At 39.3% G+C, this 27,257-nt stretch overlaps 1 protein-coding gene across 4 annotated transcripts in view; it reads left to right on the top strand.

Annotated features, from left to right (window-relative positions):
• The window catches only part of kcnc1a (potassium voltage-gated channel, Shaw-related subfamily, member 1a), a 64,497-nt gene that overhangs the window by 16,297 nt on the left and 20,943 nt on the right, over positions 1 to 27,257 (top strand). For all 4 annotated transcript variants that reach the window (XM_056247944.1, XM_056247942.1, XM_056247945.1 and 1 more), the window contains exon 2: positions 22,483 to 23,413. In XM_056247944.1, coding sequence (XP_056103919.1) covers positions 22,483 to 23,413 — 931 coding nt within the window. The remainder of the gene's footprint in view (positions 1 to 22,482; positions 23,414 to 27,257) is intronic.

Genomic DNA, 27,257 nt, shown 5'->3' with positions numbered 1-27,257 from the left:
TTTAGCCTTTTCAATGAAATCCAAATGATCAAATCAATAAATTAAGAAACTTCTAAAAAATATATTTTATAACATTTTAGGTAGGTACACACAGACATCAAGAATTAGTGTATGAGTCTCAGCAATGGTGACAAACAGATCACATCTGAACATAACCTCATTATTTATTCGTGTAGCAATGCATGATGGGAGCCATGAATGAGTTTTTATTGGTGGTACCCAGAATGCACTGCAACATGCTTTATAATTGTCACCATTGTTGAGATTCACAGGCTGATTCATGATGTCTGTGTGCCTACATAAAATATTTCTTAACCCTTTGGGCTTCTTTGTTTAGGGGTTACACTTGGCTTCCTTTCGGTCAAAAAAGACCGAAGCCTTAAAATGTAACTTTTTTTTCCCCCAGGTAAACCATTCAAATATATTTTTGTTCAATAATATTTTCTTATTATTATTTAGAATTTTTAAAGATTTTTATGATGCTTTGCTATTTTTATATAGTTTTTATGAGCTATTTTTTCCATTAGAATTATTTTTTATTTTTTTTATTATTATAAAAAATTTTTTTTTCCAAAAACTCAACGTGGCACATTAAAATATAATGCTGGCAGCAGGTAAAAAAAAAAATTCAAGTGAGAATACCGCCATCCAGTGGCTTTAAAAATGTTTTAAATTGTGTAATGTCTGTAACCGCCTGTAGGCTGCCCATAGCTTCCTATGTAAATACATAGAAATGCTTTTTGATTCCTATTGCTGTTTTAGACATGATTTCTCTCTCTTATTCGTTTTTTTTATTTAGATATATATTTAGATATTCTAAAAGACTACTTTTTTTTTTTTAGATAAGTAAAAATGTATAAATGTGTGTAATGTCCGTAACCGCCTGTAGGCTTCCTATATAAATACATAGAAAGGCTTTTTGATTCATATTGTTGTTTTAGACATGATGAGGTGTATGTGTGTGTGCATTTGAGCGAGAAAGAGTAGCCTATCTTTTGTATTTTCTTTTAATTTTTGATTTTATTTAGCATTTTCTCAACATTTGCTGTTACAGTCTTTCCTATTCATTTCTCTGTGTGTGTGTGTTTGTGTGCGTGGGTGTGTGTGTGTGTGGGGGGGTGGGTGTCTTATTTGCACTCTTGATGTTTTAGAGTGTCACCCCTTCATTGCTGTACACTTTTTTTCTGCACAGTGGCTGATCTGTAGTTTGTACCACCAAAAGTTTCTCTGAGTTTTCCTATTTTTTCGTATTTCCCATTCATTTCCTATGTCGGTCATTTTTGACCGAAAGGAAGCTAAGTGTGACTATTTTTTTTACGACCCTTTAACATATCCGAATCATCTCCTTGATTTTTTTGTGTGTTCACATAGGTAATACAACAAAAGTCACCAAGTTTCATCCCCCTCCGATGAAGCAAAAAAATGAAACATTTCAAAACGTATACTGTTTCGGTCATTTTTGACCGAAGAAGCCCAGAGGGTTAAACATTTTTTTTTATTGATTTGATTTGGATTTCTTAAAAAAGCTAAAAATGGTATGCTCTACAATGACAGTGCTGCTATAATCCATACGATAAACTTAACCCAGAAATTGGGTGCTATATGAGTTCAGTGATTCAGGTCAAATGATTGTGAAATAACACCATCATATCACCTTTATTTGTTCATCTGGCTGTTATAACTCATGTACAGCAGCCAAACAAACCCTAAAGTTAATGATTTAATGGTCAATAGCCCAACTAAAACAAACACTGATGTCCATAATGGTGACTTAAGTATTCACTTAATTATCTCATTAACTTTAACACTGTTTCAGTGTTCATTTAACACTCTGCTCAGAGTTTAATTGGGTTGCTTAATGACTTAATTCCATGATGTTGAAGTTACATGAACAAATTATGCTTGTTTAACGTAACCCAGTTATGTGCAACCTGTTGACATAAAAAAGTTAATTTATGGAACCTGTTAACATAAAAAAGTTAATTAAAGCCAACATATCATTTTTTTGAGTAGGAGGATCGTTCTACATTTCTGCCAGGTAGTTTTTCTGATTGTGAAAAATTACGCTATTATAGGTCATTCATGCTGCATCATGAATTGCAATAGTAACTCTCATAATCGTCCAGGGAGAAAATTGGACAATGTAATATGCAACTCATTCAAATGAACTTGCATGGTACTCCAAGGAGCATGGCCCAAAATTAATCTTTTAGTGTTTTCATCTAGTTTTCAGTTAGTGTACGATTCTCCTAGAAAGAAAATGTCTTTACCTGCACAGACTTTTTCACATTCACAAGATGCACTTGCATACATTGAACTCCATGAAGACCTTCTTTCCATTCTTCTTAAGTGTCTCATTAGTATTTGAAAAAACCGCTCCAAACAATTCAGTGCGTAAATTGTCTGCCTCATTGATTCAGACTGAATCATAAACCAATTCAGACCATTTCGACCTGTTCACGTAAAGAACTGATTCTAAAGTGATTCTTTCAAGAATCCGGGCATCACTCTGATTGTAAACAGACAACAGAACAATAGGAAACACGTGCCATGCTTTAATGTTGTTCGGGAAAATATTTATCTTGTTGTAATCTCCCATTGTGTACACTTGTGGACTGAATGTAAGAGGTCAGGCAGGGGTCCTTGTTCCTTATAAGAAACGTACGTTAAATGAAGGGAATCATTATAAATATATGTGATACTGTTTGCTAAGGGTGGGAATCTTTTAGAATCTCACGATTCAAATAAAATCCTGGGCCCCAAGGACAGACGCCAACAGATGCCACTCCTATCTGCTATTTGAGGGAAATGCCATTTGTAGTGGTGTCCAAAACCTTAGTGGACATTATCGAGTGCACTTATTCAATCCCATAATGCACTGCAATAACAAGTGTACAACTGATGTACACTCAATAGCTAGAGAGAATACCCATAATGCATTGTGAGGGTAATGGCAAATTAATTCCCACGTCTCGCCAGCAGATGGGGTCCGAGGCTGAATCATCCATTTTCCAAACCGCTGGTCCAATGTGGGTACAGCATAACAAGCTGTGTCCCAATTCAGGGGCTGCATCCTCCGAAGGCCGTATTTGAAGGCCGATTGCGTCACAGCGGCGCGACGAAGGCTGTCCCAATTCGAAGGATCCTTCGAGTGCGGCCTACCGTCAGTGTTACCAAGTCCGAGGTTTTCCCGTGGAATTGGGCTACTTTTAAGTTGTTGGCACGGGTAAAGATTTTTTCCGCGGGTTGATTTCCACCCATGTAAGTACGATTTCGGCACTCCAACACCCCCGAAACATCCCTTAGACGTACAAATCTAGTGGAGAATTTGGCCGCCCTATAGAGGAAAGCCGATTGGCTTTTTGGGCTACTTTTGTTGCACAGACTTACTTGTGGCAATCCTGCCAACCGTCCTTCTTTCCCGGGCCGCTAAGGATAGATCAAGGAATCAGCACCAGCCAAGAGAAACGAGACCGAGAGGAGGGGCTGATCGAGCTAATCAGGGAGGACATGAAGTTTGGCTGCTAAAAAGTTACACTTGGCATTAATATGCGATCACCGTGATCCGATCAAGCAGATCGGATCATTAGCCAATCAGGACATGGTGCGTTTACATTTGTTCACATTAAATAGTCTCTGTATCTGGATAGCCAATCGGATTTCTGTTTCCTGCATAATATTTAAATTAGGTCTGTGGCACGACACCAGATTAAGAGTAAAGATGATACAAATTAAACAATGTCCCAATTGCTTTCACTCACTCACTTTACTTTCCTATGCAATCTCCAGTAATTAGATCAAATTAAGTTTTTAGAACGAAGGAATACTTCCAGAGTTGATCATACAAAAATAACTGGGTCAGATCATCGATCATCTGGGTTTAAGGTATAGCGTGCAATGACTATATTGACAGAAATGGGAGATTGATAAACATGCTAATACAATAAAAACATTAAAAATTTAAAACATTTTAAAAATCCGATTCCGATTATTCCTCTGGCAAAGCAGCGTGCAGCTCTTCATTAAGATCTCATGACTGACGATCAGCCTCGATCGCCTCGTTCAGATAATGTTGCACAATTAAAATGGAAAATGACACACATAGTATCATGTAAGTCTAAATAAACTGTTTTAAAGATTGACATTTATTGTAAGGTTCAAATAAGTTTAATTTCTTGTCTAAACTGTGTCTGGCCATTATGTTCTGACAGCCACGTGGGGAGACTGGGCGGGGATTTATATTACGTCCACCTGTGAATGCAGACACGATGGCTGGATTGCGTTTACATTACACTGAGATCCTTTCACAATGCGTCCTTGACTACCTCCGAACCTGGACATGCTGATCGGATAACATTCCGATCAGATGTGTGTTTACACCTGTCTTTTCAATGTGTATGTGGACAACATCCGGATACAGGTCGCATGTTAATGCCAAGTGTAAATGCAGCCAGAGAGACAGAGGAGAGGAGATCACAGGAGAGCAGGGAGAGAATGAACAGATTGTTCCCTTTCAGTCGCTCACGTTCGACGTAACGTCGACGTGACGTTGTAATTGGGATCGCCTTGAGCAGGGCCGGCTCTAACCCTTTGGTTGCCCTAGGCGATATTGAGTTTTGCCCAAAAAATTATAAGTATTTATTAAACTAAACATGCTCTTATAGTTACTCAAAAACTAAACAATAAATTGTTCATACAAATGCTACAAAGAACGTTCAAGGATATTTATATCATAGCCTAGTTGCATTGTACAACTATATTTTATCTGACCATAAATAACTTTTAGTAGATAAATTACAACTACTACCACCACTATTACAATCTATTGGGCTGCTACAAGGTTAAGGGGGTTTCGGGGGTATTTCCCCTTAAGAAAATTTTGTGCATTTTAATGTTAAATTCATCAATCTGGTGCACTTTGAGAGTTCAAAACTAAAAGCTCCAACCCATATTCAGTGTGCAAATTGAACAAAGAAAAATTCAAACCTCTTTTAATTACAGTGTATGTCTATTACACTACTACATTTAATAGATATAATATTAATCCCATGACAGTAATTGCCATAGGCTATATTGTAAAACAAATGCACTGAAAAATAAAGGAAACTTTCATGAGTAGCCTATTGTACAAATTTCTATACTTGAAAGTAAGTTATATATTTGGAAGTAACCCAGCGCCGCCAATTAAGCAAAACAAAACAAAACGAATGGGCCACCGATGTACGAGTTTTATGGGCCGTTAAGACAAAAATAGAGAAATAAAAGTATGAGATGTATGTATCGGCCCAAAAAGCACGTCGGGCCCGCGGGAATGATCGGTTGTCCCGATGGTCAGAACATTTGACACCTTAATGGATGAGATGAGAAGACTTACCTCTATACTGGGCTTTATTTTTATCTTGTTGCTTTCTCCGTTTTCGTCCCTGTGCACCAGAGGGTTTAGACCGCTTCATTTTCGATCAGCGCGCGCAGCAGCCAAGCACTTGCCTAACGTAACCATAGAACGTAACGCAACTAACCCCCGCCCCCCCTTTAGGAAATGATCGATAATAATCATCCATTCAATCTAATAATCAGGTTGACAAGTAATTAAATGTATGGCTGAGGGGCGCCTTAGGATGATCATGTTTAATAAACATGTTTTTGTTTCGCTTGTCATTCTAATTCTATGATTAATGGGAAGTAGCCCAAGGGCGACACTAGAGGGCGCCCGCGCCCCCAACACATTTGTCGCCCTAGGCAACCGCCTAGTTCGCCTATAGCAATCGCCGGCCCTGGCCTTGAGAGTCCAATCTACTTCAAGAGTATTAAAACGAGCCAATGCATATTGGCATGCGATAATTGCATCAGCTGCTCTGCTTGCAGTGCAAGCATTTAACGGGCAGCAGGTGCGTCGCATATTGTCTTTTGCTTCGGAGCCGGGCGGTTCTACTGTTCCTGCTCTACAATCTTCTGACAGTGTTCAACTTCAAAAGAAGAAAACGAGTCTGCTCTTCAGGGGAACGCCTCTTCAAAGCTGGTGTTGGTGTTACAGCGCAGACAGTGCTGGGCGCGATCTCACAGAGAGCCGGCAAAACAGCTGATTTCACGCAAGGCAATCAGGCTCTCCCTTCTCAGGCTGGAGCCACCCCAGTGACATTCCATATGTTGCACTGCCCCTTCCGGCCAGTCCATATATGTATCTCCACATGTTACCTCCCTTTGGGCAGGATGTGGCTTCCGCAGCATCCCTCTCCCCTGGAAAAGCACGCTTTCCCATTGTTATCCAAGAGTTCCACGGAGTGGGTTATAAAGGAACAGCAGTTCGAACTCCCTCTAAGCAGGCCTTCAGCCCCCGTCAGTTGGGAGTCTGAGAGTCTTGCGTAGGGCGCTGGATGTGGCAAGCAACCATGGCGTTTTCCATGGGATCCCAATTACGTCGTCACGTCGTTATGTCGAACGTGAGCGACTGAAAGGGAACGTCTCGGTTACTATTGTAACCCTCGTTCCCTGAAGGAGGGAACGAGAGACGTAATGTCCCGTCACCACGGTTGCTGACCATCGCTGTGCGGCCGAACACGTCTCGGCTCCTCAGCGTAAAACAATACGCGACACACCTGCTGCTCGTTATATGCTCGCGCTGCAAGCAGAGCAGCTGATGCAATTATCGCATGCCAATATGCATTGGCTCGTTTTAATACTCTCGAAGTAGATTGGTCTCTCAAGGCGATCCCAATTACGTTGTCATGTCGATGTTACGTCTGCCGTTCCCTCCTTCAGGGAACGAGGGTTACAATAGTAACCGAGACGTTTTCTCTTCTTGACAGATTTGTAGATAAATAAACTTTTGGTTATGTGAATTAGAATTTGTAAATGAAACAATCGTATAGCTTTTATGTAATTTATCATTTTTAAATGAAACAAAAAATAATTTCTGTGCATTGTTTATTTTTGTAATGCAAGTTATAACTTGTAAATGTAATAAAGAAATAATTCTGTACATTTATTTTTGTCATGCCAATTAATTTGTAAATGATACAAAATAAATTGTTCTATACATTTTTACTTACAGTACTTTTTACAACTATTTACAAGATAAGTTACATTTAAGATAAGATACAATTTTAATTAACAGTATACATAAAACAGATACGAAGAAAACAGTTTTCTGTAGACTTTTATTGAGCTGAACAGAAGATCCTGGATGGGCTGCACATTAGAAATGCTGGAAAAAAGCCTCTGCTAGAGGGACATCATCTGGGATCAGTGCATATTTCCACTGTCCACCAACAGGTTTGCAGGGCTGACTCAGGCGTGGGTTGCCAGTCACTGAGATGTTCTCAGAAAGAGGGAAGAATAAATGAAATGTACTCACATCCTCAAAAATCAAACCATAAAATATTGTATTGCAAAACCGTTCTATGAGCTAAACTCTGCAGGACAGCAGCCCTCCAGGACCAACGTTGCCTATCCCTGATCTATAAGACATATTTTTTGTGTTTCTATTATATACTTTTCATATTTATTTAAACAATATCTAATATCAAAATCTAATATCCATGTGTAAAAAATCAGTTTGGTCGCCTAGCAACTGTGACAGCCATTGTGACATTGTGACTTTATATATAAATATTTATATAAGTTATATATATATATATATATATATATATATATATGTAACTTATATAAGCTTATATATATATATGTAATATATAAAACTTATATATATATGTAACTTATATATATATATATAACTGCCTAAAACAAAACGGGGTTGAATTCCTATCTAAAAATTTTCACCATGGTCAATTTATGTACATAATAAAGTCTAAAGAGTTTAAACTAGCCTATGTAAAATCACATACATATAAGCCAACATTTGAACCTTTATTGTATTTTTTTCCTTCATTTTTATCATTAGATATACATTAGATTACTCGATTAAATTGAAACCCAATACTTACATTTAAAGTGTAATCTGGCAATTTCGTCTCCAGAGCGCAATGAATTCTGGGGTAGGCAAGGCTGCGAAGGTATGGATCCTTCTGATGTATCCTGCATTCACGGTAAAAGAAGGACGCATTTGCAGGCCACATTTTGAAGGAGCCTTCGAAGGACCCTCGAATTGGGACAGCCTTCGTCGCGCCGCGATGACGCAATCGGCTACTTTAAACGAGTCTCGGTGCCTCCTTCGAAGTATGCAGCCCCTGAATTGGGACACAGTTATTGTAAATGATCAAGCAAACTCACAGTAGGGCGACGGTTTGTGTGAATGATTGTTTTCACCAACTGTTTGTTATGAATTTGAATGTTCATTCATAGCCTATTGACAACTTTGACTAAATTTGTTTACGACGGAGCCGTTGTTTATGCTCACTGGGAAACGCGAAGCTAACGTTATCTTGCTATTATTGGGTCCTTATATGGGAGCTAAAGTTATAACCTCAGGTGGTGAAACGTTTTATCGTGTTTTTCTGGTAATATTTCTCTTTTTCTGCATTATATGAAAGCATTTATCTAACTTGGCGACATTACACCTTGAATGAAGTATCAGTAAAACTACAGGGGGCAGGGACGGGATGAGGAGGAGGGAGGGTCTAGCTAGCCTCCGTTTTGTTTGATAGTACTTCGAACGTCAACAAGAAGTGACGTCACCCAACATCGCTTCGAGCACTTTTAAGGCTATTTTCTTTTTATTAAGATATTGATATAGGAACGGTTGTTGTCAAGCTTCATTCATGCTTCCCCCATTGTAAGCCTGTGTGTTCTCTAAACTGTAACTGCTGCAATGCTCTCGCAGTTGACTGCCACTTTCTTTGTTCCGACAACATCAGGTTAATAACACACATTTAGAAAATCTTTAATTTATTTATTTATTTGTGAATCGGTTCGAATCGGTAGAAGATTTAATTGCGACTCATTTGTGAATCGATTCCACCCCTACTGTTTGCTGAGATGGACCTGTGTTATGCACTGAGTTGATGATAGGTGGGCTATTTAGAAAGTGATGTGTGCTCAGTTGTGTTAATTCGAGTTGCTCCATTAATAATCATTGGACTACGCTGCTGTCATTTGAGATCTAATGATGATAACATGAACAAACACAAACATGATGAATGAAGCTATTTAACTGGTTAATTAACTGACTGACTTCATGAATCTGTTTATAGATGTTAATTTTGGATAGTATATACTAAAGTACACAGCCTTTATTACTTCCACACCAGTAAAACCGTGTCAGTAAGCTTGGAGGTGAAATGTATTCTGTGCCACTAGTGACACCGAGCAGAATTGCAAAAATATAAATAAAAAAATAAATAACAAAACAAAAAATGAAATTAACATGTTTCAAACCCTTCCACTGTTTTTTCTTCTTCTTTCTTTCATGCAAATGTGAGAGATTTGAGAAGCCCCTTGCTGGCCAAAGGCAATTGAATGGATCAATCAATGTGCTGTACATTTTTTTTATTACATACAGTAACAAATAACAGTAACAAATAACATGCAGCCAGTTCATCAGGAATTACAATAAATCATGTCGAAATCATGTTTTCTCGCAGACTGAGACAAATTATATTGTGATGTGTAGCATCCTGCTCCTGTTTGCTTTTTAAACGACAAAACACATTTGCACTTAGTAGCAGTGGATTTCACTCTTGGATCAATATCCAGAGCTTTTAAAAAGACAGGGTGTGTCCCTGTGTACTGCATACAATGAGCAAGAACAGGCATCTTTACACATTTACAAATCAAATTCTGTAAAGACGCAATGCTGCATCTGTAGGTGTACCACCCCAAATTCATGCTATTGGTTGAGCCAGTGTTCTGTCACACCCACCAGGCCACTCAAACTAATAGATTTAAATACTGATTGATGTAGAAATTTCAACTTTACCCATGTACATATCATACAGTAATGCTTCTTTCATTTTTGTCTCGTGAGCCGCTCTGCATGAACACAGAAAACCCAACACACACAGAAAACCCAACAAACCAGATGAAAGAGTGTCAGTAGCACTTAAGGTTGACCAAGAGGAAGCCAACGGAGAGGCTGTGTTTACATTTTGAGAGCAAAGTGTTGGTTTGGGTGTTGCCTGTGACTAAAAGAGTGTAGAAGAGGTTGAGCTATATTGGCAGCATTTAAGGCTGTAAAAAAATTACAGTTGAGGTTTGTGATTGAGTATGTTTAAATAAACTGCTGTTAGTTCTTGTATCTACTTTCGGCTTCTTGACTACAGTTAGTTTGAAGTTCATTATGAGATGAAGTCAAGTAATTGTGGTTACTAAATTAGTGGAAAATCTAACATGTGCAATGGACAATGTTAAAGAGGTTAGCCTTTCTTAAATATTTAAATGAATTGCTAAATATTTGAAGAGATGAATTGCTACCTCTTGCTCCTTCAGGAATGGCCAGCACCATCTTCCCCATTAATCTCCCATCAGTGGAGAGGGCCACTTATTTCTACTCTGAGGAGAGGAACTTCATTGTACATTAATGGTATAACAGTGTAATGTACATTTAACAGCCCTCCTCCTATCTGTGCATGCCATCTTCACTGACCAGGCAAGCTGGGCAATCTGAGGCTTGAGTGTAATATACTGTATTTATGAATTACTTCAAGCTAAATTAATTTTGCTGTGTGGATTCAATGTCAAGATTGCTACAAACACATACACAAGGAAGTTTGTGTTAATGTAACCCACAGCCTTTTATGTCTTGCCTGTGAGTGTTTTTATTTTCTGTTAAAATATTTAGCATACGTAATTTAGAGAAATGTGATTTGAAGCTTGAAAAGGCTGTCCTTGCTAATGCAATATTAACTGGTAGACACGTGATTTATGAAAGAGTTTGAGACTGGATTTGGCATAAACACAAAAGTGGAGATAAGGATGTAAACAGTGCATAAAAAATGCCTTTTACTATAAGAACCCTATAGTTTTGTCTAAAGCTTAATGAACTTCAGGAATTAATGTGGGCTTCAAAATGCCCCAACATTAAAAAAAAGTATGGTTGATGCATTGATTGATTGATTGATTGATTTAAACGTATGATATATATATATATATATATGTATATATATATTTATGTATATACATTTTTAGGTGATGGCCTAATTACTTTAAAATTACACAATACACATAATACAATACAATACAAAAAAATGAATTAAATACCATTAATTTAATTGAAGAATTTTTTTACTCAATTTTTATTCAATCAAAATAAATGTAATCACAATTTAATTGGTTTAGGCTAAATATAATTGGTTAAATGGGGTTTTTTGTGTTGCTCGCTTTCGGGTTGAGCTTTCCGCGACTGCGCAACTGGGTTATAGGTTGCCAGGTTGAGATGACAAACGGGTTGAAATTGTATATGATGTGTGGATTGTGTGAATATAATGCATTTAATACAAGATCTGGCAACTGGTCAACATTAGACAAACATATTGGTCCGATTATTCATAAAGGAGTTTGGGCCATGGAAATTACGGGAGTTTCCCGGGAGAAATAATAAACCGGGAGGGGCCCAGGAGATTGGGCTAAAAAACGGGAGAAACCCGGGAAAAATTATAGCAGCACTATTATACACAACATTATACCATTAACACCGATCGTCATAATGGCGACTTACAATTCTGGTTTTCTCCTTCGGTGATTCTGCTTGTTAACACACTCTCCACTCCACTCACTTGGGCCGCATCAAAGGAATTCCAAGCCACCCCGTTGTGTGCTCCACACACGCAAATTCACCCCTAGAGACTACGAAGCCATCTCACACACACATACACAGACTTTTTCATTAACTTCCTCATATAAAGACATTACTAAGATATATTTGATATGTTTTTATGTTTGCCTGCTTGCCCATGTCATATTGGGGTATCTATGATTTTATCGTAGTATTAAATGAACTCTAAGTGCTTGTAATTATGCATTAGAATGTAACCTGGTAGTCCTATCCTTTTTACCTGTCCTTCTTGGTACTGTTTTAATCCGCTCGGTCTAACTGAGTTGGTCATATACGGGAGATTACAGTAAAATGTATGATTCTATGTGCACCAGCTTTCTTGAGTAGAAAGGACAACTTTTAACACCCCCATAAACTATGCAGATGAGCCGCCTTGACAGGACAAAGAAATCTTTTCCCTCTCGAACATCTCTAAGCTGATTGGTCATTCACCCCAAAGGAGGTGTGAACTTCATTGTCCTTAAGAGGATGGAACGCCAGTTTCCTCGCGCTCTTCAAAATCTCTCTTCTCTTCAGCTCTTCTCTTCAGTCCGTTTAGTTTAGTTTTGTTTTCAGTTATTCTTCTTTAGTTTTGTTTTCCCTTTTCGTATTCTCCTTTGTTCATTTCTACTTGCGAGTGAAATGAACAGCCTGAATTAGCTGGCAAACTTTACTTTCAATGGACATTTGAACTTCCTGTGACTACGCTCGCTCCGGAAGACCCGAGAGAACGCGTGACGCTCCGAAGGAACGACACACACGCGCCTTCTTTATTCAGCAACACAAGAGAACCATATGTGCAAGTATTCGTTTTATCGAGCTTTCAATGCGTTTAAGATTTGTTTACCCCATTTAGGGTGATTTGATATCTTGGTGTCTCTCTCTCAGGTTCCTTTTGTCTGTGATTTTGCCATAACTGACTGATCATTCTCTCCCTTTTCCTATCACTCACTTATTCTCATTTTCTTTCATAGTTTTTTGCTTTATTTTGTTGTATATACATTTATTCCTTGTAACGTTAGTCACCGGTATACGTAGTTTTCCTTTATTAAATCCATTATATTAATTTATTGACTCTGTCTGTTACTCATATTACGAAGTCCCTTAAATGTTCGATATAAGCCACAAGCTTTACAATTTGTTGATACTTTAATTAGTATTTTTATAAAACAGGAAAGTTATTTTTCATGGCCAGAAAGATAGCGAGTCTATAAGGGTCATTTCTCTTTAGGGGTGATGAAAGATCGTACGATCAGTTTGCTGGATGAACAGATTATTCGATAACAAATTAATTCCATAAGGGTTATCCTTGGAATTGATCTATCCTAGACAATTGACATATTGATATTTAATTATAATTCGTTGTGATTGATTATTGATATATACAATTGATCTATTTTTGCCTACCTGTATGGATAATTGATTATAATCCGTTGTATTTAAGTGTCAATACAGATACATTGGCAACGTATCCCCTTTACGGGTAATTTTAATCCGTGTATGCGATCCCTGGTCATATTCATGATCAGTTATTAAAATTATATTCCCTTTATTTGAGCTAGAATCGCTACACAAGGCAAGATGAATGTAGAGCTGCTGGTCTCGTTGGTCTCGGAACATAAAGTTCTGAGCTACACCTCGGGCCTCCAGACCCACACCGCCACCTCGTCCTGTCAGCCCGTCACCCTCACCTCGACCCACCACTCCTTCATCGCCTCCGCGGTCCGTCTGCCCGTAAGCTCCACTGGGCTCGCTCAACACTCCAGGTCGGCCTTTGGCGATCGACGTCCAGCTGCAGCGGACTTCCGGGCTTCGGACTGCGCCCTCACCCTGCACCCACAGTGCCACCGCCGTCGATCGGCTCCCGGGTGTCGTCCTGCCAGTCACTTCAAGCTCCTCCCTGTATGTGACAAAAGAAGTATGTCCGAATTCACAGGAGTGAATACTCAAAGGAGTAGGCAAAAAGTACCCGAATTACTTACTTCCGGTGAGATTCTGAAGTGTGGGTACGATGGACACTTATTTGTGAATGACAGTGAAGCGACGCCACTGCCGGTGGTTGGTCACATGATAATGACAACATAGCGAATGTAGTATGTCCGCATTACATTCATACTACACACAGTGCCTACTAAAGAGAGTATGCGATTTCAGACGCAGCCTATCAGCTTTTGCCACCTACGAGTGTAACCTGCAGAAAGATCCACTAGAAAAGTCCCAATGATGTTGGTGTCCTATATACACTCTTGGAACACTGTTCATTTACTCAGAATATATATTGTATATTTTAATAATAAAAATAGCCAGAAAAGATGGAACAGCAAATGGAAACAGTCTACACATATGTGAGATTGATTGACATCGGTGTGTTTTTGGTATTTTTCAGTAAAGAAAAAAAAACAGCTTTGCCACCAGCTCCGTTATAATTAATAGACGGCCATAAACAGGCAGGAATTAATCTGGAATCTCCAACTGTCTTTTCTATCAAGCCCCTGTGGGGCATTATTGTCCAAAAAGGAAAGCACAGCAGCGGCAAAACTCACAGCCATAAACGAAAAACCCAATAGCCAGGCCCCTCCCCACAGACGCAAAACACATGAATCTAGAAATACAGTCGCAGTCCCAAATGTGGGTGCACTGTGTTAGGCAGTGTTTGGTTACATAAGAGAACGTGACAAGCTTTCATCTTCAGAAGAGAGGTATAACCAGAGAATGAGAGTAAGAGGTGATGTAAGGGAGAAGGGGGAGGATTTTGTGCTATTTCTGAGACACTTGAATGAGCCTCTTTCCTTCTCTTTCACTCTGTCTCTCCCTCTTGCACCCTCACCATTTTGCCATGCAGTGCTGCAGAAAAACTTTTGATCTTTTGCACTTTTCATCTAATCTTTTATGCACATCATCTTTGTCTGCAAAAGCTGAGTGTGATACTTTTATTGTATTACTCCAATTTATGTTTATTAAAGTGCTTTTAACTTACATATATATTATAGCAATAAATTAACAGTTTGTTTCATGTGGGCTGAGTGTTTTTTCACTGAAGAAAACAACAACTCTGCCATTTGCCTGAATGAAGCAAACTTAAAGGGACACTCCACCCATTTCAACATTAATCTTTATTGAAAGTGGGTCATATATGTAGTCGAAATGTAAAAGAAATTTTGAATTTGGTGCCCTCTTGACCGAGAAAAGACAGAAAATAACTTTAGGGCGCATTTGTATGTAAGACAACAACTCCCACAATGCACCACATTGCACTGCTCCGCAAGCCACTCCCACTAATCCAGAACAGCGCAAACATCAGAGAAATCACTCTTCCGTCTACAAGGCTAGCTGCCAAAAGAGTTTGAAATTCATTTCACACAAAATGTCTAGTTAGTTGGCTGTGGCGAGCAGGACGAGGGACGTGAGAGGACGGCGCGAGTGATAATGAATGACACTTGTGAGACGCAGCGGTCTCATATCTCTCACGGAGGAGCGGAAGCACAAAAGGAACAGGCCTGATTTTATGTTTTGTTTCTGTTGTGTGTGGCCAGCTGGCTTATACTTTTGTTTTGTATTTGTTTATTTTACTATTAAAATGTTTAAATGTTCGCCGGTTCCCGCCTCCTTCTTCCCACAACAGCGAACCCCATTACATTGGCAAACTCATTAGCGAATTACTCCTCGTTTGTAGTTCTTTCTATATGGTGAAATATTGCATGATACCTGGATGTTCAGTCAGAACATATGCGGTGCGACACTAGGATGGTTCACATCACAACACAAACGTCCGTGTGCTCGTTTGATTCAGAGATTTCGTCCAGGAGAAATTGCCATCGTTGAAATTCTCTGCAGCAGACTCTATCTCTAGAGAAGAAAAGACTCTATCTGTGTCCGTAGCGCACAGCGAGAGCACAGGCACCAGCAGCCCGCCCAGCTCGAGCCAGTCCGGGCTCCTCGACCGCGACAGGCAGCCGCCTCCTGTTCCTCCATCAGCCTCAGCTGCTCTTCACTATATTGCGGCTCGTAAAGATAGCCACGAACATCGGATTCGAGCAGCAGAATTTCAAAATCCTCTTCTTCCATATCATGTTTAGTTTCTTCCGTCATTGTCGTAACTTCCTATCTCCACAGCGCTTGTTAGCTTAGCTTATAAACAAGATGGCTGATATTGATTTCAGAATCTGCAAGTGAAGTCCCACCATAGACAGTATTAGAAGTGGACAGAGCCATCTCATTGGAACTCAGTTGAGACAGTTGAAGCCCATTTTTAGCGACGTCCGTTCCTGACGCGCAGACTCAAACCGACTCAAACTAAGCTTGATGACGTGAGCAACCTGTCTGACAGACGTTAATCTTCTAGTAGCTGTGCGTGAAAATTGCCAACGTTAATCTTGCAGAGACGGGGAACTTGAGCAAAGAGTTCTTTGGCATGAGTGAGCAGGAGTAAGTATTCCGTTGCTTTTATGGACTCATTATCTATGGGCTTCTCCCTTGACGGGACGTCCCCCCGATTGCCTGCGAGCTTCTCCTCCTGTCTGTACGGTAATTTTTGTACAGCGCGACAGAGAGTCGAGTGGTTATGACGCAATCGTTAGCCTATTTTTACTAAATCTGTTTCTACGGGGCCATAATGTAACATAGAAGGTAATGGGGCCCTTTATACATTGTCGTGTTTCTTTAGAAATAAATAATGGACAAATGGAGTCTTTAAACGCCTCAGATGTAAAGTTATTCGCTGTGAAAGTGACGCCAAAATGAATGGGAGTCAATGGAAATGCTAACGCAAGTGAAGTTCTGCTACAACATGGCGGCACCCGGCCGGCTTCAACTTCCGGTCGATGGATTACCCCCTTGAGTCCCACCCACTGATCTGTGATAGTTCTGTTAGCGCATTAGGTCCAACCCCCTATGGGCGGGTTTGAAAGGGTGGGAACTAGTGCTTTCTTTACAGAAATCCCCCCCTCTTACACTTCCTCCTACAATGATGTAAAATGACGATTTTTGCGTCATTGTAGGAGGAAGTGAAAAAGGTAAATAGTGGATTTCTCTCGTCTCAGGGGAAAATGAGAGAGTGTTGCACGACCATTCAATAGTATGACTGGGTTTCTAACAATGGAACGCTTAATGCAAATGGGTGGAGTGTCCCTTTAAGTTCACATTTTATTGGAAAAAAAAAAGTGCACTCAGAGGGTCAGATGTACTAACTCTTTTGCGCCCACCTCAGGCGTAGGCCTATTTGTTTCGCAAAGTGCGCATATAACCATGGCGAGGTATGTACGAACGGGACGCACCGAGATGAAAGCGCAGACTGCCTGTCGTGGGAACTGAAAATGGCAAAATGCGCTTTTCGTGTCATGGGATGGTCAAGGGGAAAGTGGGAGTGTCCCATAAAGAGATGGGAGGGGAAGCGTAAACTGCGCCTAATTATGTATTCCGCGCTACGTACAGAAAAGGCCGGTGAAAGCGCGCATCTATTTTGTGCTGAAAATTCTCCGCCTCTTAAAAGCAGGTGTAACTTAGGAAGCGGGTTTCCTGGCATATGCCTCCTGGTGAAATGGCAGCAGTTATCCAAGCAAGACAAAGACATAGGCTAAGGAGACTAGCTGAAAAGATTTTTGCCACAAGAATCACAATTTTTCAGTTGAGTGAAAACGAAATCATTAAGCGTTACAGATTAAGCAGCTACGCAATATTACAGTTACTGGAAGAAATCTAAGATGACATCGAATCTCCGACTCAGCGTTCACATTCCATTCCAGCAGTCGTTAAACTCCTCGCTACATTACAATTATTGGCATCAGGATCATTTCAAACAGTCATAGGATCAGCAGTGAGAGGAGGAGGCCCATTCAATTGCGCGTTTAAATACACGCAATTTACGGTATAGTGGGTGGGGACAGGCGCGGATTACCTGATGAACTGCAGGTTTGGTACATAACACGCACACTGCGGTTTCACATCAAGCGCTTTCTGCGTCTTGGCCATGGCGCTATTAACGCTGCGTTCGCAAATGTACGTACATCTGGCCCTGAGTGTTCAACATAGTGTTCAGCATTTTAATCAGACACAATCCATTCATTGTGTGTTTTGTTGAGGTAGAGCAACTGACCGAGAGAGTTTCAGATAACTAGTCTTTAATCTTTTGATGACAGTAAGCGGAGTAACATGATTCTCAACCTAAACAGTCCAGCAGGGGTAATTCATCTGTTTGAATAAGGAGAAAATAATCAATGTCACGGGTAAACAATTGTGCTGACAAAGGCAAGGCAAGGCAAGTTTATTTATATAGGACATTTCATACACAATGGTAATTCAAAGTGCTTTACATAGAGGATATTAAAATAATCAAAATAAATAAGAATAATTAAAACAGTTTAGAATAAAAAATAAAATAAAATACAGTACAAACAGTCGGACGAACAGTGGCACAGTGCTCATTCAGTAAATGCATAGCTAAACAGATGTGTTTTGAGTCTGGATTTGAATGTGACTACTATAGGAGCACATCTGATCTCCTCTGGAAGCTGGTTCCAGCTGCGGCTGGCATAATAGCTAAAAGCAGACTCTCCATGCTTAGAGTGAACCCTTGGTATTTCTAGCTGATGTGATCCTAATGATCTGAGTGATCTGTTAGGTTTATATTCAGTGAACATATCTACAATATATTGAGGTCCTAGCCCATTGAATTATTTATATACCAGTAATAATACTTTAAAATCAATCCTAAATGTAACTGGGAGCCAGTGTAAAGACCTGAGGACTGGTGTGATATGTTCATATTTTCCCAGTAGCACCTCATTGCAGTACACGAGATCCAGGGGGCGGAGTTGGATCCAGATCTATGGGGTGGGATTAGGGGTGGGGTTAGGGATCAGGGGGCGGAGATGGGTAGGTTTAGGTATATGTAAGGCGGGAGGAGTTGGATCTGGATCCAACTCCTCCCCCTGGATTTCGTGTTCTGCAGTGAGGACCATCTCCATTTTCTGGTTCTGCTCAGAATCCTGGCAGCAGCGTTCTGTATGAGATGCAACTGTCTTATGGTCTTTTTAGGAAGGCCAGTGAGGGGTCCATTACAGTAATCCACCCTGCTGGTGATGAAAGCATGCACAAGTCTTGATTGGAAACAAAGCATCTAATTCTTAAAATATTTTTCAGATGATAGTATGCTGATTTAGTTATTGCTTTGACATGACTACTGAAACTAAGGTCTGACTCTAGAGACACACCAAGATTTCTGTTGTTTCTGTTTGACCCCTAGAGTGAAGTTATGCATTCACCTTGAGAACTTCATCTTTGTTTCCAAATGCAATGACTTCAGTTTTGTCTTTGTTTAGCTGAAGAAAGTTTTGGCACATCCAACTGTTTACTTCATCAATGCATTGGTACGGGGAGTCAATGGGGCTGTAATCGTTAGGCGATAGGGCTAAGTAGAGCTGTGTGTCGTCTGCATAGCTGTGGTAAGCAATTTGGTTCTTTCTCATTATTTGCCTCATTGGGAGCATATACAGGTTGAATAGGAGTGGGGCAAGAATTGAGCCTTGACAAAGCCATTCAACATGGACATGAACTGGTCATTGGGATTCAGCCACCTGTCAGCCCTACAGAAATTTATTTGGTAGTGTTTTAATGGGCATTGTGTTGATGAATTATAACTTCTAATGAGAAATTCAGAAATTGTGATTTGATTCTGTGAAAGTTTTATTTTTTCAGGATTCTTTGATAAATAAAAAGTTAAAAAACATTTCTTTCACAACATTTATTTAAGACAGATATTTTTCCATGGCGAATAAAAAAATAATTTCTTAAAATAAAATGATATATATGAAATATTGTCAGGTTGGGTGCAGGTTGCCGAAGACGAGGACACAAGAATAGCAGTATAGGTGATTTATTTAAAAACTTAACTTTCTGCAACATACAGGAACAAAACTCCAGGACTTCAGAAAACACAACCATACAACGGGGGGGGGGGGGGGGGGGGGGGGGGGGACTAACAGGACTGAACCAAAATCACAAAAGATGGGGGTGAACAAGATCACAAAACTGAACTAATAACAAGTCTAAACCAAAATCACAAATACAGGGGGAAACCAGATAACAAAACAGAACTTAAACACATAAACATGACAAATATATATTGATTATTAAAATTCACTTAATTTCCTGGAAACTACAGCCAGATGTGTGAAATTACCGATGACATTATGGACTAATTTATAATGCAAGCAAATTCGAATTCAAATGTTTAGAAAACTTAATGCCCAACATAAGATTGACCTTTATGTTACATGGCTAAGGTAAATCAGGGGTCAAAGGTCATTATTAGGGCTATAGTTTTGCCTCCTTTGATTTTTGTCTGCTGCTGTGCACTGGACTATTACACCTGTTACTGAGATCCTTCTGCTGAGCTGTGGTATTGCTGCATTGAGTTTCACCTCTGAGATTGGAAGTGTTGCTCAAGCATGTGGTCTTGGTGTAAGACTTTATGCGTGGGACTTGCTGTAGGAGGTTTGCACAAGGCCATGTTATGCGGACTATTCTTCTCACCTGTAAAGAATTGAAAGGACACGCTAACAGGCGGAGAACTCATTGTACTTCAAATAGATATAATTAATATGCTGTGAAAATGAAACATTTTTTGAGAGGACAGCTTGAGGATATATTCTTTCAGGTCATTTTTAACAGTAAAAATCAAATGCTCATGGTCAAATTTTCCTTTAATGACTGAGAAATTTATTTGGGCATAAAAAAACCAATACGGTTTATAATAGCATACATTTTGTAAGCTCAGTTCACCATCATTTCAGGGAAGGGCAATGGAGTAACAGTCCATATTTATTTAGCTGAGGGACTAGACTATTAGGGCATAAAGATTAAATAAAACAAAGAAACAATGACATGGCATGGCATATTGCTGTATATTATAGTGAGTGAACGACCGAGAGGGTGTGAGAGAAAGTAAAAGGGATTCAGTTCCCATGAGCTGCAGACGGAGTTTGTTTCTTTATTGTTCCTTCATTGTGCTCATCACAACACTTCTAAAGCATCTTTGAGAGCCCCTAGCTCCTGAAATCACAGCTAGCTTAGTTTAATCATCACTGGTTTTGTTTAGATGGTTAGTTACATTGTTTCCAACTTGTATATAGAAAATCACAGTGCCACAGTGTTGAAATGTGTTTTCTGGCTAACATTTCTAACAATAAACACACAGACTGGGCTGGGGACTAAATATTATTTCTGTCATGAACTCTTGGAGAGATTGGCATGGTAATGGATGTGGCAATGTTAATGTATTTGGTCTTGGCGGAATAGATCAGCTACACTGCTGCTGCTGCTGCTGATAATGATTATTGCTGCTGCTGCAGAGTAAGTACAAAGACTTGCTACTGCCAATTCACATTCACAGACATTGCTGCTGTGAGCATGTAAGACATACAGTACATGAAATAACCCCCGTATACAGATCTATACAGGTGGAGCTGGGGAAGATGGAGGGTTTCTGAAAGCGCGCTGCAGACTGTTAACAGCAAACAATGCCAAGTATTTGAATATTGAGCAGCAAGCTCATTGGCCGCTGATGCCATAGCAACCAATCAGCTGCACTATGTTGATAATGATGTGATCGCTAACAAATTGAGTTAAGGACCCTTCAAACTGCCCCATGACAGAACTTTGTATTTGACCATAAAGACATCCTTTTTCTTTTTTTAAATAAATGCCCATTGGAGTTTATATCTTTGTTGTTATATGAATAGAATTGCCAATGATATCAAAATCCTAATAGAAGTGCTGCTCTGTTGGGTCTGACTTGTTTATTCAGTAACTATTCTACTCATTTGCTTTTCATTAGCTTGTGTTTGAGAGTGTGTGTTTTTTCAATACTGTTTGTTTGCCTGTGACTTTATTTTGTATTTGTTCATATTTCTCTACACACAATGCTTTCTTCTAGATATCAGGATGAGCTTTTTAGTACTATTTTGACAATAAACAGAACTACCCATACCATTTAAAAGTTTGGGTTCATTAAAGGCCACTAGAGGTCGTTTATTTAAAACAAAGGCATATGATAGGCGATGCATGGACACGGCCCGTGTCCTGCATGGTTAAAATGGCGTATTTCTCTGGATTTAAACATGATTCTTAGAAACATTTGGGATAATGTAAGTACAGAAATCAACAAAATATATAACATTGTTATAGTGGTTTTTGAATTTGATCGCACCACTGTTTTCAATTGATAATAATAAGAAATGTTTCTTGAGCTCCAAATCAGAATGATTTCTGAAGAATCATGTGACACATTCAAATAGAACATTTTAATTATTTTAAATTGTAATAATATTTCACAATGTTACTGTTTTGACTGTATTTTTTATCAAATAAATGCAGCCTTGAGAGACTTCTTTCAAAAACATTTTTTTAAATAACGACCATAAAGTTTTGAGTTATCAGACACATTTGGCTAGTATGTCTAAATCAGCTCTAGGCTAAAAAATAAAAACGGCTATTCAAATCACTTAGATAATCACTGACAGTGGTCATAACCAGTGAAGGTATTGTGTACACGCCTGCCTCATTGGGAAGTTGTTTTTTGATGCAAACAAAATAATTTTTAAATCAACATTGTTTTTCCCTTCTCATTTTTTACCCCTTGTTTTCTCTCTCTCTCTCTCTCTCTCTCTCTCTCTCTCTCTCTCTCTCTCTCTCTCTCTCTCTCTCTCTCTCTCTCTCTCTCTCTCTCTCTCTCTCTCTCTCTCTCTCTCTCTCTCTCTCTCTCTCTCTCTCTTCTGCAGTGGGTGGCATTTGCCTCGCTTTTCTTCATACTGGTGTCCATAACTACATTCTGCCTGGAGACACACGAGGCCTTCAACCCCATCGTTAACCGCACATTTTTTAACGCTCTCGACAACACCACCAAGTTTCACCTGGAGACAGAGACGGTGGTCTACCTAACCTACATCGAGGGAGTGTGTGTGGTGTGGTTCACCTTTGAGTTCCTCATGCGTGTCACCTTCTGTCCGGACAAAAAGAAATTCATCAAAAACACCCTAAACATCATAGACTTTGTGGCCATCCTGCCATTTTACCTGGAGGTGGGCCTGAGTGGGCTTTCTGGTTCAGAAGCAAAGGACGTTCTCGGTTTCCTCAGAGTGGTGCGATTCGTTCGGATCCTCCGAATCTTCAAGCTGACGCGACACTTCGTGGGCCTGCGCGTACTGGGACACACTCTCCGCGCCAGCACCAATGAGTTCCTCCTGCTTATCATCTTTCTTGCTCTTGGAGTGCTGATCTTCGCCACCATGATCTACTACGCCGAGCGAATCGGTGCCAATCCCAATGACCCGCGTGCCAGCGAGCACACCCACTTCAAAAACATCCCAATTGGCTTCTGGTGGGCAGTTGTGACTATGACCACGTTGGGCTATGGAGACATGTATCCTCAGACTTGGTCAGGCATGTTGGTGGGTGCATTGTGTGCTCTGGCGGGTGTACTAACCATCGCCATGCCTGTGCCTGTCATTGTCAATAACTTTGGGATGTACTACTCTCTAGCCATGGCTAAGCAGAAGCTACCAAAGAAAAAGAACAAGCATATTCCCCGTGCCCCCCAGCTGGGCTCACCTAACTACTGTAAGTCCACCATGAACTCACCCCACCACAGTCCACAAAGTGACCATTGTGCTCCCGCTGCCCAGGAGGAGATTTTAGAAATGAACAGAGCAGGTAGGACACTTGTTTTTAGTAATATCCATCTGAACTAATATCATAGAACACGTTTAAGCACAGAAATTAGATTGAACTCACCTTTTCTTCCCTTCCACCTCACCATGTTTCTAGACCTGCCTGAAATCACACAAGTCTCTCATTTGGGAATTGTTCAAATACAGATCAACCATCTGGAGACATTATAAAATCTCATCGCACTGCATTCTATTCAGCCTCTTTACAAAGACGCGCATAGAAACAAACACAAGTCTTCACCATGGTTGCATAACGACCAATACCCCATGCAACATTTTGCATATCTATATGTTTTTCCATTAGACTCCTGTGAGGGTCAATTATATCCACCCAGACAAACAGGAGCACACTCATTCAACAGCTTGCTTTTCTTTTTGTCCATCAGCTTGCCCTAATTACTATTTAAATGTCATCACGCAGTATTTTTTGTTTGCTTTTGTGACATTAAGCATTTTTGATTGTATGGCTTTCATTAGCTGCAGTTGAATGGTTATAAGGAAGTGAAAATTCCACAGAAGATTATACAGTAGGGCCGCAACAAATAATCTATAGTAAAAATATAATAATGAATTTCATTATCGATTAGTTTGGTTTGTGTCACACATTTGAAAGGTGGCAGAGTGAGCTGCTACATGAAAAGTGCTTGCCATAAGCTGTTCAAAGCAGGAGAGAACTTTATTAAATGGTTCAAAGCTGATCATAAGCAGTTTCACATGGGTTGCCCTGTCAGGTGTTTGTGCTGTTCAATCCACCTGAGAGGTGTTTTCACCAGCGCATAACCTTTTAGCATTTGAGTGCTATTTTCTTATCTGTACTAGATCTGTATTCATATTTCCTCAAAAGCGTGTCCAGGCAGCGAGTCTCACTGTTGACACACAGTTTTTTTTTAAAATAATGTAATGTTTATATTTTAAACCTTTTTTATGCATTTAATGTATTGCCTAGCTTACATTTATACATTTATGTTTGTGTTTGTAGCCTTTTAGAGGAGGATAGGGTGTGGAGTAACATGTTTTTTGTTCAGCATATAGGCTACAGAAAATAAACCATAGCATTATAATCAGTATCCATCAGTGGTGGACACTTAAAAAATAGAAATGCTTTGTTAATGTTCACCACTGATGGATACTGATTATAATGCTATAAGGACATTTTTCAAGTATCTGTACTTTATCAGACTATTTTTATTTTGGGAAACTTTTACTTCTCTGCATTTAAAGCTTAATATTGTAAGCTTAATAATACTTATTAATAATTACCCCACTACATAAAAACATCTCATTCCTTTTGAACTGAAGAAATTGGCTCCCCCTCTGAGACGCAAAAGTGATGTCTGATTTGTGAACGAGTTCATTCTTTCCAATGAACGTTAAATTGGTTCACAAATAATCGAATTGGACTGATGCATTTGCAGCTGTTCTTGAGTCAATGTCTCACTGATTCAACGATCCGGTCAAAATGAGCCAAGAACAAGGATATCGTCGGAGCTTGAATGTGTGTGCTGATTGCACAAAAAGTAAGTTACTTATGAATATTAGAATTGATTATTGTCAATGAAATTATTAAATTATGTCTTCAGTAAAAGGGCAAAGCTTTTTTAAGCTTTGAAATACTTAAATTTGGACATTTGTGTGTCACCGTCCGTCTGTATGTGATTTTAGATAAAATAATGCAAATTAAATGTCCATACATCTTCCCCGCTATTTGCATAGCATTCCTCTTGAAATGTTTGAATGTTTGAAATGTGTAGAACACATTTTGCCCTATGTGACGTTTTTTTTTAGTATTTGTCGCCACATAATTTGCACAAAATTGTTTCCCCCTATTTTTAAAAATCCTATATGGTATATTATTTCACTAGTTTGCACACTTGAATTATCAGTAACTAACAGAGCTTAAAGGGTTAGTTCACCCAAAAATGAAAATTATGTCTCATAATTAATAATGTCTCATAATATGTCTCATTATTAATGACTCACCCTCATGTCGTCCCAAGCCCGTAAGACCTCCGTTCATCTTCTGAACACAGTTTAAGATATTTCAGATTTAGTCCGAGAGCTTTCTGTCCCTCCATTGAAAATGTATTTACGGTATACTGTCCTTGTCCAGAAAGGAAATAAAGACATCATCAAAGTAGTCCATGTGACATCAGTGGGTTAGTTAGAATTTTTTGAAGCATCGAAAATACATTTTGGTCCAAAAATAACAAAAACTACGACTTTATTCAGCATTGTATTGTCTTCCGGTTCTGTTGTCAATCCGCTTCAGTGATGCTGATGACGTAAGACGCTGGTGACATAAGACGCTGCTGACGTGTATCTAGTTTGTCCATGTATTCGGGTTCAAATAAATATGGCTGGGCAAAAAAATGCAAGTCTTCCTCTGTCGAAATCCTTAGACATGTTTGCGAAGATTGTTTTGTTTCCAGCGTGCGTCTCCCTCAGACTGTAAACGAAGCTCGGGCGCACCAGATTACACGTCAGCAGCGTCACTGAACGCGGATTGACAACAGAACCGGAAGAGAATACGATGCTGAATAAAGTCAGAGTTTTTGTTATTTTTGGACCAAAATGTATTTTCGATGCTTCAAAACATTCTAACTAACCCACTGATGTCACATGGACTACTTTGATGATGTCTTTATTTCCTTTCTGGACAAGGACAGTATACCGTACATACATTTTTAAGGAAGGGACAGAAAGCTCTCGGACTAAATCTAAAATATCTTAAACTGCGTTCCGAAGATGAACGGAGGTCTTACGGGCTTGGAACGACATGAGAGTGAGTCATTAATGACATAATTTTCATTTTTGGGTGAACTAACCCTTTAATGTTTTGATAGTATATAATAAGTGAATGCAGTAAAATAAAACATTTGCTTATTAGCAACACATTTTCAATGTATGCACTTATCTTATTAGTGCTGACTTGTCTGGCTAGAATAAATATATAGTTCATCGATCAGTACTTTTTACTTTTTTGAGTTCATTAAAAAATCAAATATGTAAACCAAATGAGTACTTTTTCTGAAACAATATTTTAATAGTATCTGTACTTTTACTCAAGTACTTGATTTGTGTACTTCGTCCACAACTGGTATCCATGTTACCTAATGTTGGTTTGAGTTCAATTTTGTGGTAAAATTGTAAATAAGATAAGTAAATAAGAACTAAATTCGATGTTGCCTATCCGCCACACACACTCACATATGAATGTGACACAGTAAGAGAGCCTGACTAGCATAAATAAGATATTCCCAACCACTCCACTCAGCATTCTTACCATGAGTGAGTGGTGGTGAGTGCCTTCATTTGAGCCACTCATGTAGAGATCGTATGGATAGCTGTAAAAGAGAAGTGAAGAGATAGACTTGTTGGCTGTGTCTGATCAGACTGGGTAAAGAATCTCTTATTAATCTGTTGAGAGTAATTGTGAGTGACTCCTTCATAAATCTGACTGGAGGGATTCCCCTTTTTCTAAACGGCATAATTTCATCCATGCTTTACATGGAATAATCCGTGAGGTTTCAAGCTTTCTGATGCCAAGGACCCCCAAATATTATGATATATAATATATATATATATATATATAATCCCTTTGTGAGGGACTCAAAAAAGAGAGAACTCCTGTTTGAAAACCCCTGGATTGGTCCAGTGTCAGTGAATGGCCAAACGGTGCTTTCTAGCTTTAGCATGTAAGGTGGATCATTGGCCTCAGGAAAAACCCCTTTGTTGTGAGAGTTTGTGACAAACACTTAACTTTGAGAACTCACTCAATGAATAATGATACTATTAAGAGCTCAAGGATGTCAGACTGACATTCAGAT

This window comes from Rhinichthys klamathensis, unplaced genomic scaffold (genome assembly GCF_029890125.1).
Source record: "Rhinichthys klamathensis goyatoka isolate OS25496 unplaced genomic scaffold, OSU_Roscu_1.1 h1tg000051l_1, whole genome shotgun sequence".
NCBI classification, from domain to species: domain Eukaryota; kingdom Metazoa; phylum Chordata; class Actinopteri; order Cypriniformes; family Leuciscidae; genus Rhinichthys; species Rhinichthys klamathensis.
Note: the sequence above shows the minus strand (reverse complement) of the source record. Positions and strands in the feature narration are given on the sequence as shown.